The sequence below is a fragment of the Narcine bancroftii genome, chromosome 1 (genome assembly GCF_036971445.1).
Source record: "Narcine bancroftii isolate sNarBan1 chromosome 1, sNarBan1.hap1, whole genome shotgun sequence".
Classification (NCBI taxonomy): Eukaryota; Metazoa; Chordata; class Chondrichthyes; order Torpediniformes; family Narcinidae; genus Narcine; species Narcine bancroftii.
In genome coordinates this window covers 439,020,896-439,038,746 of record NC_091469.1, presented here as the reverse complement: position 1 = coordinate 439,038,746, position 17,851 = coordinate 439,020,896, and the positions used below count along the sequence as shown (strand labels likewise).

Sequence of the window (17,851 nt, the reverse complement as noted above, 5' to 3'; positions counted from 1 at the left end):
CAACCTGGCATAACCAGCCATCAAACTTCTGTCAAAATGGTGACCAGTAGGTTCATCTGGCACAGCCGCCGGAAACAGGTCAATCAGAGGGACAAGACCTGCACGCTCTGCCAGATGTCCAAAGTGTAGACACATGTCAGGGAACCACACATCCCCCCCCCCCCCCGCCCCCGCCCCGACCTTTGAGCCAGTGCGACGTAGATTCATCCATGTCATATTGACATTGTAGGTCTGCTGCCAGTCTCCCATTGCACAAGCTATCTCCTCAACATGATTGACCGCTCCATGAGGTGGTCGGAAGTGTTTCCACTGGCCAATACAACCACCGAAACCAGCGCCACGGCACTGATTAACAACCAGTTGTCAAGATTCGGAGTCTGGAACATATGAACGCCGATAGAAGTACACAGTTCACTTCAGATCTCTGGGCAGCACTGGTCAATTTGCAGGGAATCCAGCTCGACCATACCACCCTCAGGCTAACAGGTTGGTGAAGCGTTTTCACAGGCACCTAAAAGCGGCCTTGATGGCTCAACTCAAGGGGCCAAACTGGGCAGAAAAGCAACCCTGCATCCTCCTGGGGATCTGCACCACGCCGAAAGACTTCAATGCCTCAGCAGCCGAGATGCTGTGCCGTGCACCATTGTGATACCAGGGGAGTTCTTGGCTGCTGCTAAGGACTCAGAGGACCCATCAACTTTATTGACAAAGCTAAGGGAAAGACTGGGTACTCTAGCCCCTCCACAGCCTCTGCTGCACAGCCAGGCCAAGTCCTATATCCCCCAAAATTTAGAGACCTGTGAGTACTTTTTCGATTAGAGGGAGGCACACCAGACACTCTGCAACTGCTGTACAAGGGGACGTACAAAATAGTCAGACACAATGGGTCAACATGCATGCTGGATATTAGCAGAAAGGAAGCGATTTTCTCCAGTGACCACCTCAAGCCAGCACATCTGGACATTAGCCAACCAGTCTCCAGTCAGCCCCCATGATGAAGAGGTAGGCCACCAAAAGCAGCGAACAGCACTACAATCGGTGTTTTTGTAGGGGGTCATGTAGCAGCCCAATTACCAGGACGTGACCCAGTACACAAGATGGCTGACAAATGTGGTGACCACGCAGACCCCACAGGGCCAACGACCATCGTCCCAGGTGACAACCTGCATGCGGGCAACAATGACTAATGGTGGAAACACCAACCAATCCGAGGCGAGCGTGGTTGTGATGTCACTCCTGTCATCAGCAACGGGGAGAGCTGCCAGTGCAATAAACCAGTCTTTGACTTCTTAGGTGTGTGTCATTCTTTCCACACTTCCTGGTAGCGCGCACACTACATCTTCATTCCACATACATTAAATTACTGTTATGTTAAAAATAAAATGAAAGAAACAGAAAATATAACCTTAACTTACCCTTTCAATGAAACTCAACAACCTCATTTCAGAAGAATTTAGAACTGCCCCAAGCTGCATTGGGGAGGGACGAGAGGTCAGATGCATCAGGCCTCAGGCCTATTAAATCCTTCCACAATTCAGTGCAAAGCTCAGGAACTTATGAATGTGCTGTTACTGAGGAAGGACATGATGGAATCTAACCTGTTGACTCCATTTCTCTCCAATACCAGATATTGAAGCATTTCCGTCACTTTTATTTCAGAGTGGCAGCAAATTGCTGCAGGCCCCTATTTTTCAATACCATCTCCAGCAGAAAGAGGGGAAAGAGAGAAAAAAAAGGGACTCAAAAACATATAAAGAAATACACTACCAATCTTCTCAAAGGATTTGTACTGCTTAAAAGTATCAGACAGATGTTTTCACTGTTAGAAGGAACAACAGTACATGCAATTTGGGCATGTGAGAAAGTGGAAAAGTTTTGGGACGATCTAAATCAGGTATTAAATAAAATCACAAAAAGCAACATACCAAAAAATCCAGAGATCTTTCTTCGAAGTAATACAAGAAGTAAAGAATTTGGACTAGATTTGGATGGAGCATAAAAAAGATTTATTATGATAGCCTTAACTGTAGCAAAAAAAATGTATCTTCGCTATCGTTATTGAATGAAGATCTACTGGGACCAATGCCTGAAGAGGGCGCACAAAATCAGTGAACCGGTGCAGACTCGAAAGGCCAACATGGCCTGTTTCCACTCCGTAAATGGTTATATGGTTATATGTCAACCTGGAAATTAGAAGATAGCCTAAGAATACAGCAATGGTACATAGAAATGAATAAATGTATTCCATTGGAAAAAATAACATAATTTAAGAAATAACATCACAGTATTCGAACAAATTTGGGAACCGTACATGGAACACAACAGAGAAGTCCTACCGTGGACCTCCATCAACTAAAATGACAGAAGGAGAAGAAGACGAAATGAACTGACCCAGTATGTAAAAGTAGATGACACAAATTTCTTGTTTATTTTCATTGTGTGATAACATTGTTTAATGGGTTTAATATATCATATATGTTGAATGTTGAGTGGATGGGGAGGGGGGAAAAGGGGAGAAAATGACACTGTGTATATTCAAGAAGGAAATCTTTGTGTGTATTTTGGTCGGTATGGTTCATAGTGTGAAAAATTTAAAAAAATTTTTAAAAAACAGTTAAATAATGAAAAAAAAATCCAAATTATTTTGGGTTTTTTTTTAATATTTTAAGAGCCATTTACTTTGAGGTGCATTATCTTTTCCACATCATTTCCTTGCTTTTGATGAAATCGTTACCAAATTATTTTTTTTTTTAAAAATCCCTATTATTTAATTTAGAATATAAAGAGTGTATACTGAGGAGAAACGGGAGTAATTTTACTCCCTTTTAGTCATCGGTTGCACAGAAAATTATAAATGCTTTCTTACTATCTGTTGCAATGATCACGAGTGAAAAGAACTTTGACAGCGCCTTTCACCTGCTTAGAGTTGTAAACCTATTCCTCAAAAATCATTACTAATAGGGAGTAAATTTGCTATTTTGCCACCAATGCTATTACGTGTGTTTTAATGGAAAAAAATCCAACATTACAACAGGAATGGAAGGATCAGCTTGGAGGCACTGAATTCTCTTTCAAAGTCTCTACAAGGTCTGGGGTACATTTCTTCATACAGCAGAACGGCCTTTGTTCTGCATTTGGATCATTGCCAGACAGCTTTCACATTTCCAGTTACTCAGATGAGAATGAAATTCAATGAACTGGGGTTAGAAGGTTTTGCATTTAGACTGAACTTGGAGCTGACAGTTGAGGACGACTGAATTTATTCAATTTTTGTACTTTGACAACCATCACACTAACAATTTGAGCAGCAAAGTACATAGAAAACAAAGAAGGGAAGCTGCCTGAAGCAATGAATGCATCAAAATTATTAAAGTGACTAATTAAATGACAAAATATTGTACTTCAATAATTCAAATCAGGCTCACAAACCAACCGATTCAGCCAAGAGAGCATAATATTTACACCTGATCAAAAATGTTCCCTTGTGGCAGAGTGACCGTGACAAGATGGCGCCGCCGGTGTAGTCAAATCCGCCGGCTGGGTTGGGTCCACATGTGCGCAGGGCAACATCATGACAGTTTCCAGCATGAGGGTGGGACTTACCTATAGCCTTATAAGGTGCAGCGCGGGAAGTTTCAATAAGTAACTGGAATGCAAACAAGTCCACCGACTACTGGTCTCGTTCTTCCCAACTCCAATTAGCTGCCACTACATTGGTGACTCCAACGGGTCGAAACACCTTTGGACTCAACAGAATAGATGCTGCAACATTTTGTCCAGTCATCATCAAACTCCCAATTTTCTGGACGTTTCGCCCAAGCACTTGGTTTGGACGGGCAGAGGCACAGTTCCAGATAAAGCAAATTATCTCAGACTTCAATAAGTACTACCATGTCATCAGCTCCCTGGACCAAGAAACCATGGCCAGAGTGGACGACCTCATACAGAACCCACCAGAGGAAGGTAAATACTCCACATTAAAGGCACTGCTCAGCAGACACCAGAGAGCAGCCAGGCACCTGGATGGCCTAAGGGACCGAACGCCATCTGCCTCATGGATGAAATGCTCATGCTGGGAGAGGGCCACAAGCCCTGCCTCATGTTTGAGCAAGCATTCATAGAGATGCCAGATGACATCCAGCTGCTGCTAGCAGATGCGGATTTCAGTGGCCTCTGCAAGGTTGCAGCAAAGGCAGACATCCTCTGGCGCACAAAAGGGGAGAACAAATCTGCCATGAATCAGCTGACACACCGCCCAGACAGAGCAGCAGCCCCACACAAGCAGGGATCAGCCACACCGTCATAAGCTACCTAGATGACATGATGCAGTGGTGTCTCTACCACCAGTACTGGGGAGCAGAAGCCCGTAAATGCAAACAGCCCTGTGTGTTTCCAGGAAACTCCCAGGCCAGCCGCTGCTAATGGCTTCAGTGGCTGGCCACGCAAACAGCCTACTACATGCAACTGATAAGGCCACAGGCCACCAGTTCCTTGTCGAGTTCAACGTCATTTCACCAACACCACTAGAGACCTGAACATGACCACGCGGGCCCACCCTGCAAGCAGCCAACAACACTGCCATAAAGACCTCCGGTATACACCGAGTGGATAAGCCGCTCCTCGGTACAGACTTTCTCCGAGCTAACTGCCTGCTCATAGACCTCAAAGCCAAATGCCTGGTGCACGCCCAAACATTCCAGATGATCCAGCTCGCTTCTACCAGCATGTGGAACCAGAAAATGGCTACAGTCACCACCCCCAATGACAAGTACAGCTGCATTTTGACTGAATTTCTCTCCATGCTCAGGCCCAAGTTCACGTCCATGATGCCAAGACATGATGTGCAGCACCACATTTTGACACAGGGCCTCCCTGCTCCACGTGAAGGCCAGATGTCTTCCCCCAAACAACCTGTAACTGGCTAAGGACTTCAAACATATGGAGGAGCTGGGGAACATCCACAGGTTGGACAGCCCATGGACCTCCCCTCTGTACATGGTACACAAGGCCACAGGGGGGCTGCCGACCTTGTGGAGACAACTGGTGCCTCAACAATTTAACTACTCCAGACTGCTAACCAATTCTCCATATACAGGATTTCACGGCCATCCTGCATGGTGCAAGTTTTCTCCATGGTCGACTTGGTATGAGGATTTCCCCCGTTCACCCAAACGACATCAGGAAGACGGCCATCATCACACGTTTTGGACTCTTCGAGTTCCTGCACACGCCTTTCAGATTTAAAAATGCACCACAGACTTTCCAGTGCCTAATGGATGCAGTGGGCAGGGATCTGGACTTTGTTTCATCTACCTGGATGACATCCTCATCACCAGCAGGAACCACCAGGAACACGCTACCCACCTACACAAACTCTACTCCCACCTGGCTGACTTCAATCTCACGATCAACCCAGCAAAGCGCCAGTTCGGCCAGGAGGTGATCGATTTCCTCAGCCACAGGAGCACCAGGGACAGAGTGACACCATTGCTGGAGAAGGTGGAGGCCATTTGGCAATTCGCCAGACTCAACATGCTCAAAGGCCTTCAGGAATTTGTCAGCATGGTCAATTTTTACAACCACTTTATACCCGCCGCAGCATGAATCACATGCCCCCTCTTTGCCATGATGACCTCCAAACAGAAGGACTTGGCCTGGAGCGAGGAGGCAGCCACGGCTTTTGAAAGGACAGAGGAGGCGCTAGCCCAAGCCACATCGCTAGTTCACCCCAGAACTGATGTCCCCACCTCCCTGATAGTCAACGCATCAGCCACAACAATAGGGGGCATACTCGAACAGCTGGTTGATGGACATTGGAGGCCACTGGCCTTCTTCAACCACCATTTCCACAGCCCCCACCTTCCCACCGAGCTAAAATACAGTGCTTTTAACCGGGAACTACCTCGTGGTCAGACATTTCCACTACTTCCTCGAGGTCAGGCCTTTCACCATCTTCATTGACCACAAACCCCTCACCCTCGCTTTTGCAAAAGTTTCCGACCCCTGGTGGGCATGTCAGCAAAGCCACTTGGCATACATCTCGGAATTCACCATCAACATTCAACACCTCTCCAGAAAGAAGAATGTTGTCGCTGACGCCATCTCAAGACTGGCTATTCAGTCCTTAGAACCAGGTCAAGACTGTTTCGAGCTTGCATAGGCACAAGACAATGATGTAAAGACCCAGGGTTTCCATTTTGAAGATGTTCCCCTGCCACAGCACCCTGACCTGGGATGTCTCCACTGCCCAGCCATGACCAGTGATTCTGGGACAATGGAGTAGATGGGTCTTCCATTCCGTCCACGACCTTTTGCACCTGTCCATCAGGACCACAGCATGCGTGGTTGTTGCACGGTTTGTACGGCATGGTTTACGAAAGCAGGTCGCTGAGTGCACACATTTCCAGGCTTCCAAAGTCCACAGACGCACAAAAGTTCCCATCCAGCAGTTCGAACCACCCAGCCGTCAATTCGACTATATCAATTGTTAGGTCTGCTTTGTTCATGAATGAGTGAGACAAACACCAGACTGAGTCAAAATCAGGGTTCTTTGTTCTTTATTACCGGATTGTAACACTTGCAACTAACCATGTTAGTCGGAGAATGCATTCTGCCGTTATCAGCAAAATGGTGATTTTTTATACCCTTGGATACGTGCTTAGAACATCATCATATCATTACTTGTCCAATGACTAAAACTGTTGCTATCCTTTCCCTGCTAGCTTCCTGCCTCTCAATCCATCAATGTCTCTCTTATCTTGTAAGTACAAGGATGCATTCACATCTTGTTACAGCCCTGTACAGGGTAACTCCTTACACATTCCCATCTCATGATGTTTTACCTTACACCATGTCGATATCATGGGAAGCCCGGTATCTCCTCACAGTTGTCGACCAAGCCATGAAATGGCCAAAAGCTATTCCCCTCAAAGACACATCCACAGACTCCTGTGCCAGGGCAGTGATCACACACTAGATATCTCAGCTTGGGACACTGGGCCATATCACTATGGGCAGCGGGGTACAATTCACCTCGGCCTTGTGGACACAGCTTTCCTCCGTCCTTGGCATGAAACTCCATCAAACCACTGCCTACCACCCACAGTCCAACAGCCTGGTAGAACGTTTCCACCGCCTACCTAAAGTCGGCGCTCATGGCCCACCTGACTAGACCCAACTGGGTGATGAGCTCCCCGGGTGCTCCTGGCCATCTGTTCAACACCCACTGGAGGACGTCCAGGCCTCCTTGGATGAGTTGCTATACAGAGCTCCTTTGACCATCCCCAGAGAATTCTTCCCCACCACCAGGAGGGGCAGCACTGCAAAAACTGAGGACCAAGTTGGGCTCCCTCGCACCATGGCCACCCTCACACCACAGACTCCACCCTACCTTGGTGCCCACAGACTTAAAGACAACTATGTGTTCATTCACCAAGGTTCGCACTCTCCCCACCTCCACGACCCTACGAAGGCCCCTACAAGGTGGTCCATAGGAGCAGCAACACATTCACATTAGACATTGGGGACAGAGAGGAACTGTTCATAGCCTGAAGGCCACACATTTCGACCTCAGTCAGCCGGTTGCCCTACAGCCAGCCAAGCATAAGGGAAAGCCCCCTAAGGGGAAACCAACACAGGACTTGGGGGCACGGCACACTATCACTGGTTTTGGGGGGAGGGGGGGGTCGAGTGATGGTGCACATCTCTGATGGCAAGCAAACTGTCTCTGTGTGTTATAGTCGTGGCAGCAGAGCAGCCTCGTCAAGGAGGCGCTGCCGGGGTCGTCTTTTCTGTCAGCTGGTTCAGGTCCACTTGTGCGGGGCAACATCATGACGTAGTTTCTGGCACAAGGGTGGGACTTAACTATAGCCTTATAAAGCAGTGTGGGAAGTTTCAACGAACAACTGGAGTGCAAACAAGCCCACCCACAACTGGCCCCGTTCTTCCCGACTCCAATTAGCTGCCGCTACACCTTTCTTTCACATTACTGTAAATTTTACATTTTTCAACAGTTTCAAAGATTTCAGTCAATTGTTGTGGCTCAATTGGTCTTTTTCTTGATTTTTTTGACAGCACAGGAACAAGTCATTACCCATTCATTTTTCATACAGTTAACTCTTGGCTGCAAGATACTACGCATATCTCCAATGTTTTTGTGGCTTTTGCGAAATATGCAGTATTTCAACTCAACTTGGATCTTCAAACCAAAATGTACAACTTACTTAATGTTCCCTTTCTACAGCATTGAAATATTGGTAATCCTCATATTTTGTCAGTTTTGGCTCAATTGGTGCCACTCAAATTTGCAGATCTTGGTTGCACATCTAAGGATCCAGTCAAGGGCAGACTTGGAACCAGTTTCTCCATGATGGACTTCTAATGAGAGAGGAAAAATCCAAATTGATGGGAAAATGGATGAGTTGCTGTCAGAATTAGCTGTACCATTTAAGATTTATCCCACAATGAGATAGCAACATTGACCCCTGATCTTTCTGAGATTCTAGACCCAATGGAATTAATGCAAACAATTTTAATAACACAGAAAATTATGGAAATATTCAGGAAGATGGAAGTATATTGACCTGAAACGTTAAATCTCTCTTCATAGATCCTGTTTGACACTTCAAACATTTCCAGAATTGCCTGTTTAAGAGTCAGCGTTGTAGAGAAGGGAAATGGAACCTTCAGCCCATCGAATCCACAATATCATCCTCCCATTCACACTGAAATATTAATCCCATCTTTTATTCTCCCTATATTCTCATCAATTTCTCCCTAGATTTTCATTCAGTTAACATCAGGAGAAAATTACACCAGCCAATTAACTAACTAGGCCGTCTGTCTTTGGAATGTGGGAGGAACCCCATATGATCAGAGGGGGAATACGCGGACTCCAACCAGATAACTTCAAGGTACAGACTGAAACCAGGTCTCTGGCACTGTGAGGTATCGGCACCACTGGCTACACCACTGTGTCACCCAAGATTCAAAATTCCTACAGAGATTTGCTATCAAAATAACTTCTTGGATACAAGAAATACATGACAAGAAAGACGGCACCTAGCACCAATGTGCATCCCCCATGTCCCTGCATCTCGCCTAACCAGATTTCCTTCAGTGACTTAACCAATTACTATCCAGCACAGCCCATTGTTGGTAATGATCAGCTGTTCCACCCTCAAGTTCTGGAATATTTTCATTATACTCTGTCCCTTCCTTTGTCCCTTCCTTGAACATAATTTCTGGTTCAACACAACACAAAGCATCTCAAGACCTGGCTTATCAACTGTCCCAATATGGTATCGGTTTACAAGCATCTGAAAGGAAAGCTGGTGTTCATCGATGCCAGCCACACAGAACGCCAATTATTTTTTGTAAAAATTACAGAGGCAGGAGCAAAAATCCCAAGGATAGCCATAGCTCTTTTGAAAGGGGGAATGTGACGAGGCCATCACCCAGTTTATCATGAAGCCTAATGCCACGCAATAATGAGAAGCCCCATGGTAACATCAACTCCTTCTAGTGTCTGACCAAGCATTGCACCTCTCGGGACTGGACATCACGGATAACACTGGATCTTGGGAGGTCTTTCAATCAAATTAACTGCAATTTCAGAGAGGTTTTTGGATGAATTGCAATTAGATTATTTAAATTACTATTGCTAAACCAGACTCCTTCCATTATTTTGATCATGTTAAAGGTGCTCGTCCACAGCTTCAACAACCCAAGTACGATCCTGACCTCAGTATTGTCTGTGTGGAATTTGCACATACCTCCTGCAAACACATGGGTTTATTCCACTCACTTTGCTTTCCCCTCCCACAGATGTACTGGGTAGGTAATTGATGGGTATATTTCCTGTGTTTGGTTGGTAGAAGGGAAATAGGAGAGAGTTGATGGGCATGTAAAACGGAAGATACAGCAAAGTGGGAGAATGGGTCAGATGTGAATGCTCTGAGAGCCAGCATCGATTGATGGGCCAAATTGCCTCTTATCTTAATAAAAACATAAAAAAAGTAATTGTGGAATGCTGGTTTGAACAAATTCTGATGCAAAGTTAAAGATTCAGATTCAAGTGTACATTTATGTGTACTGAGGTGCAACGAAAATGTTTGTTTTGTATGCTGTCCAGCAAGGTTATCCATACACAAGAACAGCAGAATAAAACAACATGGAGAGTAGAGTTAGAGTGAAATATTATTGTTTTACGGGTGTGAGATCTTGAAATGGGAAATAAGAATGGAAAGAAACAGTCCTCAAATCTGGTGGTGTGTGATTCTATGATAAAACCAACAAAATGTTTTATTGGCAGCAAGAAGAAACAACTTACTGCAATCAAATAAGACCAGAACTAGTATAAATTGCTCTGGAACGGAAAGAGGTAAAAAGCTTTCTTTGGTAACACTCCTGTTAAGAGCTATTGCTTTTATAATATGCAGCTGTTACTACTATGGTTTGAGAAGCAAATGACTGGGTAACCCGGAAATATTTATCTTTAATCAGAAGGCAAAAAGCCTTTAACAGATGTCACTGTGCTCAACAATACATAGGACTAGAACAAAACAGCATTATTAAAACAAAAAGATAATATAGAAATAAATCATCCTTTCAAGTCAAGAAAGCAGCAAATGAATGGGTCAGCCACTTTTCATGTCAATAACCAGTTGTTATTTGCTACATGACAGAGCATTGCCTGAAGGAAACACCACATTTTGTTCTGAACAAATAATTGTACAGTAGCTGCATTAATACAAAAAGCTGACATGAAACATGAGTCGGAAAGCTTTGTACATCACCCACTGGCCTTGAGAACATATTCCTCGGGTGTGCCAACTGCTGAGGCCCATACGGAGCTCAAGCACAGATGTGGAAATGTGTGGTTAAAAACTAGGGGGATCGTGAAGCATTTAAAGAAACTAAGCCATATAGTTTTTTTTTTCTTTCATTTTTGCTCAACAGCTGTGATGCTCTTCAGCAAAATTCCATTCAACCTCAAGCATGGGTGAAAACTCAGACATGACTTTCAGTAGCACCACGGTAAGTATATAGGAAATCTGTATTTTATTTAACCATAGGGAAGCATCTCCAAGAAAACACCTCCAAATAAAAAAAAAACAAAATGGTTATTATACTTATTCATTAACACAATCATCTCTGGTTGCATCATCCAACTTGTTACTGAATTGTTTCATAAAACAATTTAATTCTCTTTTCCCTCCCCCTTTCCAGAAAGAAAAACAAGTTCTGTATTTTCCTAAATTAGTATTGAGATCTTCACCTGTGTGCCTGAAATAGAATTCTACAAATTCACGATGCATAGCTGGAATTCATGATCTTTCCCTTCATGACATTGTAACTGTTAATTGTGTCAATAGGCCCTTTAATAAAGCAAAAAGTCCAAATGTAAAGGCAGAGATTCTCTGTCCTCATGTCAGAAAACTTACTTCATAAATGATCCGTGAACAGGTGCAAGGTGGCGATTCCAATCCCTCTCCAATGTAATGCTAGAGGTGGAGCGGTGTGCTCCATCTTGTTGCATAAACCTGGGTAGGGGTGGGCTGATGATGTCAACGTCGCCGTCATCCCGCAACCCATCTTACTTCTCTCTCTCCATGACCCCCCTCAGGCAGGGTCGGCCTGCAGGGGCCTTCAGGCGGTAGCCAGCAGGGTCTGTGACAGGCCTCCCTCCAGCACCTCACCAGGCCACTTTGGCCTTCGGGGCCACTAGTCAGTGCCAGTGGCTCAATATATGGCAGAGCAATGGCCATCTTCCCTACTCATAATCCCCCATGCAGCTGGAACAGGTAGAATCTGTCATGAATTTATTGAATAGTGGACCAGGTACAAGGGCCTACCCTGCTCTTGTTTCTTATGTTCTTATCTATTTTATGTATGGTAATAACACCAACTAAAGAAATATGTATAACAATAAAACCATTTTCTATCATTTTTTTTAAAGTCCCAATGATAATTTTATTGCGTAATTATGCATGAATACAAGAACTAGATTTCCCAGCATGCAATGTGTGCTACTGGCTGGACACTGGAAGTGACATGTGACAGGGGTCACGGGTGTTGTCAGTTGGAAGTTACTGTAAGTCTGTTGAAGCAGCTCAAGGAAAATAAAGTCAGTTAAATGCGAAAACCAAGTTATTCTTCTAGAATAACAGTTATAATTTAAGAACATAGTTGTATTTTTCAAAACTCAAAGAACTGCAGCAGAAATTATTTATTGACCTAAAATGGCTGAATTCCAGTTAACAATGTAAAATACTGAAGCTGCTTGATAAATTACTGTTAAAAAATTTATTGATGACTTTTCTAAAAAAACTGATGCAAAATACATCAAACAATGTAGTAATTTTTTTTTTACTGATAGTCATTCCAAATTAAATGTTATATCATTGTTTCCCCCAAATGAAAGCCATTTCTGATTTACAGTACATCTAAAAATCAAACTATTTAAAATTAATTTAGTAGAAAAATGATCAGTTTGTGTTTACAGAAACATTCAACTATCACCAGTCAATCTTTTAAAACTGCAATGCTTACAGGCACTATGGGATCCACTGCAACTCTAGACAACAGAGTCTATACTTATGATGCCTGTATACACAAGAAAAACAAACTTTGACCATGAAAAAGACTGATTACATTGAGGGCAAGAACACAAACAAATATAATCACATCATAAATATAATCCAAACCATTCCATTAGCAAACCAACAGCTCAAAAAGGAGGAAAGCACTTACCACATATTCAAACACAAGAGTCAGGGTTTCCTTTGTATGAATGATGTCATGAAGCAGGACTATATTTGCATGTTTCAACCCTTTCAACAAGGAAGCTGCAAAGCAATGTAGAGAAATCTTTCAGATTGTTAGTAATTAATCCTCAACCAAATGCCTCAGGATTCATCAATTAATTTGAAAACAATGGGTGAATTAGCTAAAGTATTTAACTATATGCAAAATAAAGTCATTAATATCAATTGACTAGACAACACAATGTAGTAAACTCCACCTTTCTATGATTTCAGGGATAAAGTTCAGCCTATATTAGAGGTTGACCATCATCTATCATTATTTTCAATTTTAAGAACATTCACTGTTGAAATAAACAGTACAAAATAGTATCAAAAGAAATGGATGCATTTATTATCTGAAAGAAGAATAAACTGTTTGTATGTACATAAAGAATGCCACATGAGCTTGCAAGATGTCATTATCTTGTCATGCATCTTAAAGAAAACACCTTTCCCCTCACTTGCAATGGTGAATTCTTCCAGATCAGCTGACAAGCAACATTCTGAATGTTCCAGCTGCCTGTCACTACAATTAATTGCCTGAATTTAAGCAGTTCCAAACTAGACATCAAATGACAGTTCACACTGAAACAAACATTTCCAATCTGAAGACAGAAGCAATTGCTGGTAAATCACAGCTCCTACTGAATGGCACATTGTGTGCATCTTAAACCATATTGTTTACATGGTACAGTTAGAAATTACATACTTAAAAGAAAGATGCAAGTAAATTATCATTAATACACTTCAAGTATTGACATGACATATTCCTTCACTTTACCAATAATTTGCCTCCCCTCACCAAACATGGCAATAAAATCAATTATTTTTTTAAAATTAGACAATTAAACTCAATCTGAATAAATTGGGACTATTTTCTCTTCAAGGCCATAAATAATGGGTCTATAGTCCATTATTTCAATGATATAAAGCAATTTACTGAAGGGCACAGTTAATTAATGGTTAAGCTTCTGAAATAGTGATCCAGAGCCTGAATTAATGATCTGGAGACACATTCAAATCTCACTGCAACAGCTGGGAAACTTAAATTTGGTTAATTAAATAAATCTGAAAATAGAAAGGTACCCAAGATTACTGCATTCTTGTGCAAACATTGTCTTTTAGGGAAGGAAATCTGCTCAAGTTGGAGTACCAACCAGCCAAGTGGTTAATTCTTTTAAACACTTCCAAGAGAAACAAACAATAACTGATGGCATCAGCTCAATAAGCATCTCAACACCTCCCTTTAGAGAGCAAATAGGGATGAGCAATGGCTTTGCCATTTGTGTTCAGATCCCAAATTATTAGAAAATATTCATTGTTTGAAAAATGTGTTTCCAAAGGTAAAATATATAATGATCTGCAAAGTAATTAGAGATGATCAATGGGCAAAATGATTCTCTTTGCAAATAGCTGACAATATGAAAGAGGAAGCAGCAGAAAAATACTGACCCACAATTAAGTGCCATCATTTCAAATGAAACTGAATGTCTCTCAGCAAGTAAATAATGCCCTTCCTGGTTTCAATCAAAGCCATTTCTTTGTTCTTTTGTATAATCTCAGTAATTTGCCACTTTTGTGTCAAGGTAAAATAACCCGGGGGGGGGGGGGGGGGGTACCAAATGAAATGGGAAAAGGTTAATGGAAATACATGACATTAAAGGACACCATATAACATTTTACCCAGTTATCTTCAAGACAACCAGGACCAGCTGCTTTTGAAATGTAAAGTTTACTGCCTCAAAAATGCTTTTGACCAATGAGCCCAAGACAAACCCCTGCCCCCTCAAACACCTTGTGGATGTAAAATATACCTTGCCTCTTATCCTTCTACCTATTGCCTTCATTCTATGTTCCCTCATGAGCAGTTTCTCTTCTAAGATAAACAATTTGTTCCTATTTAGCCCACAGATGTCCTGAACACTGGGGGTGCTGAAAGCTAATAAATGAAATGTTAGCATAACCACTTCTTTTCAAATTTACTTTCCCATACAATTAACCAAATTTACTCAACATTGAAGCTCATTGTATATCAGTACCCCTCTTAGTACTCCTCTGCATGGTACTGATTTGTTTAAAATATTCTTGTTCCTCCAGTCCATGCATTCATACACATACATCCAACCCCTCTTTCTAGACATTTTAAAGCCAGGATTCTAGCCTAAAACCCTGACCATTGCTGACACTCTCACAACACTGAAGACTCTCGAAAACTTCTACAGGTGTACCATGGAGAGCATTCTGGCTGGATGCATCACTGTCTGCCAAATCTCAGGACAAGGAAAAAAAACTCCAGAGGGTTGTTAACTCACATCCTGCAACAAAGGCACCAGACATCACTCGATCGAGGACATCTACATGAGATGATGTCTTAAAAAAATGCAGCCTCAAAGACCCCCACCACCCTCTTCACTCTGCTACCATCGGGAAAATGTTTCAGGAGCCAAAGACGAGCACTCAGTAGCACAGGACAGCTTCTTCCCCGCTTCCATCAGATTCCTGAATAATCAAGGAACCAATATTTTTAAAATATATTTATAAAATATAAGATGGTTTAAATTTGAATGTTTGCACTGTAATGCTGCTGCAAAACACCAAATTTCATGCCTTGTTCATGAATTCTGATTGTGATTCACTGTATCACTCAGGCCTTTGTGCTACCTGTAATGTAGGATGGGCCGAGATGAAGCGTCTAGCTGTTCAGTGTGGAGACAAGGTACTCAGGATTGCAACCCTGGCTGGCAGCGTGAACACTGGTATTGCAGCAGTCACTCAACATGCAGATCAGGCCTGCCAGATCCCAGCATAGCTCCACTCATTATGCTGGCCAAGGTGCATCCCTGAGTTCCACATCTCAGTGCTAAGCAGCTGCGTCAAACCAGCCTCATCACATTGAGATATGAGTTATTCATATGAGATCACTAGTCGACTGTTAAAGCATCAAGGAAGGCAAAAAGCATGCGTCAGTTCCCAGCACTGTGGTGCATCTCCAGTAATGCATCTCTATTTGTATAATGTTCACAGTACCCCCTTTCAATGCTGATTTCGTTAGCACTCTTCTTCCTGGTGAAACATCTGAAGCATTAAGCAAGATACCAGTGTTTGAGAATTTTTTTTTTAAACTTCAAAATACAAAGATATTCAATTGACCAACCCATTAAATTACACTTGTATGTCTGTAATATTTATCATATCAAATGGTGACATGAGTGAAAGGACTTTATAATATTACTAAATGCCACTATGTAGCTGGTTATTCCAAATATACCACAGCACTTCAAATTAATTCCAGACAAAAACTGCATAAATCTTCCCAGTACATTATTAAACAAAAATCATGCTTTAACATTGATGAATTAAATTGTAAGCTACTTGTTTTACTATTAGATTTTTGAATCTCTTCAATACCAGAAATCTCCCATTACAAAAAAAAATCAGGGATTCACCTACCAACATTTTGTTTTCAAAAACAAAAGGGAAGAGGATTAGCAGCAGTGACTGGAGGAAAACTTTTTATATAGACAGAGGGTATGGTTGGGAGCAGGTTCCACAATGCCAGTCTTCACACTGCCTGCCAGCCAGGGTTGCAAGAGGGAAATAGATAAATATATGAAGAAAAAATTGCAAGTCTACAAAGAAAGGACAGTGGGTGAAAATAGAGATGTTCTGGTAGAGTGTGCATATGGACATGATGAGCTAAATAGCTACTTACCTGTCTGGTAACCATTGTATGAGTTTATCCTTCATTTTTCAGAAAATTCAATCCTTCTCATCTCTGCAGCTCCCCTCCTTCCCCATTTCCTCTCAGAACAATTTCCTTCCACCATCTAACTTCAGAACATAAAAATTGTACTTGTCCCAGGTTCATATTATAAGACAGAAAGTTGACATGAACTAGTCCCCAGTAAATGGATAGGGCTAAATTTCCCCTCTTATTTACCACACTGAATGAGTACTAATCTTGGAAATAATCACCATTCTGGTGATATTAATTGCTGTTCATGAACAGTACAGTTTAAAAGGTACATTTACAGATATTTAGAGATATGTTAAAAATCTATCTTATCCACTACAACAGATTTGGTGCAGACATTATAAAAACAGGTGGACTGCTGATATAAATGTTTGGACAAACATTGGGATATAATTGGAACAACTTTTACCAGTAGAAGTGAAAATAATGGAGACATTTGGATTAGTGTCTGAAAGAAAAATGGATATTCATAGTCGAGGGACACCTTTGCCTTCCTTCTTTCTTCCCTGATTTGTCTTTCATCTTCTACTGACCAGCATGAGATTCCACACACTCTGGCTTTAGTCAAAAATTCTGGTTTTATTTGGGCATAAATCTAAATATATTATCTTATAACTAGCACAGAATGAATCACTTGGCTTTTGGTGTCTTTAACAATTCTATCTGGATAATCTAAAACAATCTTACCACATCCTGTGATCTTCCACATCTTCATCTGCACTTGTTCCGTAATCTCTGATTTTAACCCCCTCCACACTGAATCAGTTTATTGTTTTTGACCATTTATCTTCATTCAATAATAACTTTAAATTGATAATTTTTTCATTGACTCAAGCAATAATTCTTTCCTTAGTTACTTGGAAATGAGAACTCTTCAGGACATGAAACCTCTGCTTCGTTTCAGCAGAATTACTGTTCGTTTCTCAGTTCTTTTAGTATCATCCTGGTGAACTGACGTTGTGTTCTGAAAATTTACTGTCCATAATAAGGAGTCTAAAGTGACAGAGTTCCACAGTGCCCTGACTAATGCTTTGACTGGGCTCTGTCTTCCGTACTCCTATATTAGCCCCATTTGTAAAACACCAAGTTCACTTGGACATTGGCTCAAAGCTCTCAAACCTACTGGGATTTGTACATGAACTCATTGAAGGTTGTGGTGAAAAATTTTGACAATTCTAATAAGTTTCCAGGAGAATAGCTCCCCTGCACCTCCATTCTCTAGGATTAATATCTGCTACAATTTGAAGAGATAGACCCTAAATTCTATTTACAGAATTCATCGACATGGTAC

The 17,851-nt window shown here is 42.0% G+C and overlaps 1 protein-coding gene across 5 annotated transcripts in view; it reads right to left on the bottom strand.

Moving 5' to 3' along the window:
- cdk14 (cyclin dependent kinase 14) overlaps positions 1-17,851 on the bottom strand; it is a 776,693-nt gene that overhangs the window by 461,101 nt on the left and 297,741 nt on the right. For all 5 annotated transcript variants that reach the window (XR_011350130.1, XM_069914351.1, XM_069914354.1 and 2 more), the window contains one exon: positions 12,754-12,848. Coding sequence is in view for 4 of the 5 variants with exons in the window: in XM_069914351.1 (XP_069770452.1) it covers positions 12,754-12,848 (95 nt within the window). In the remaining variant the exon portion in view is untranslated. The remainder of the gene's footprint in view (positions 1-12,753; positions 12,849-17,851) is intronic.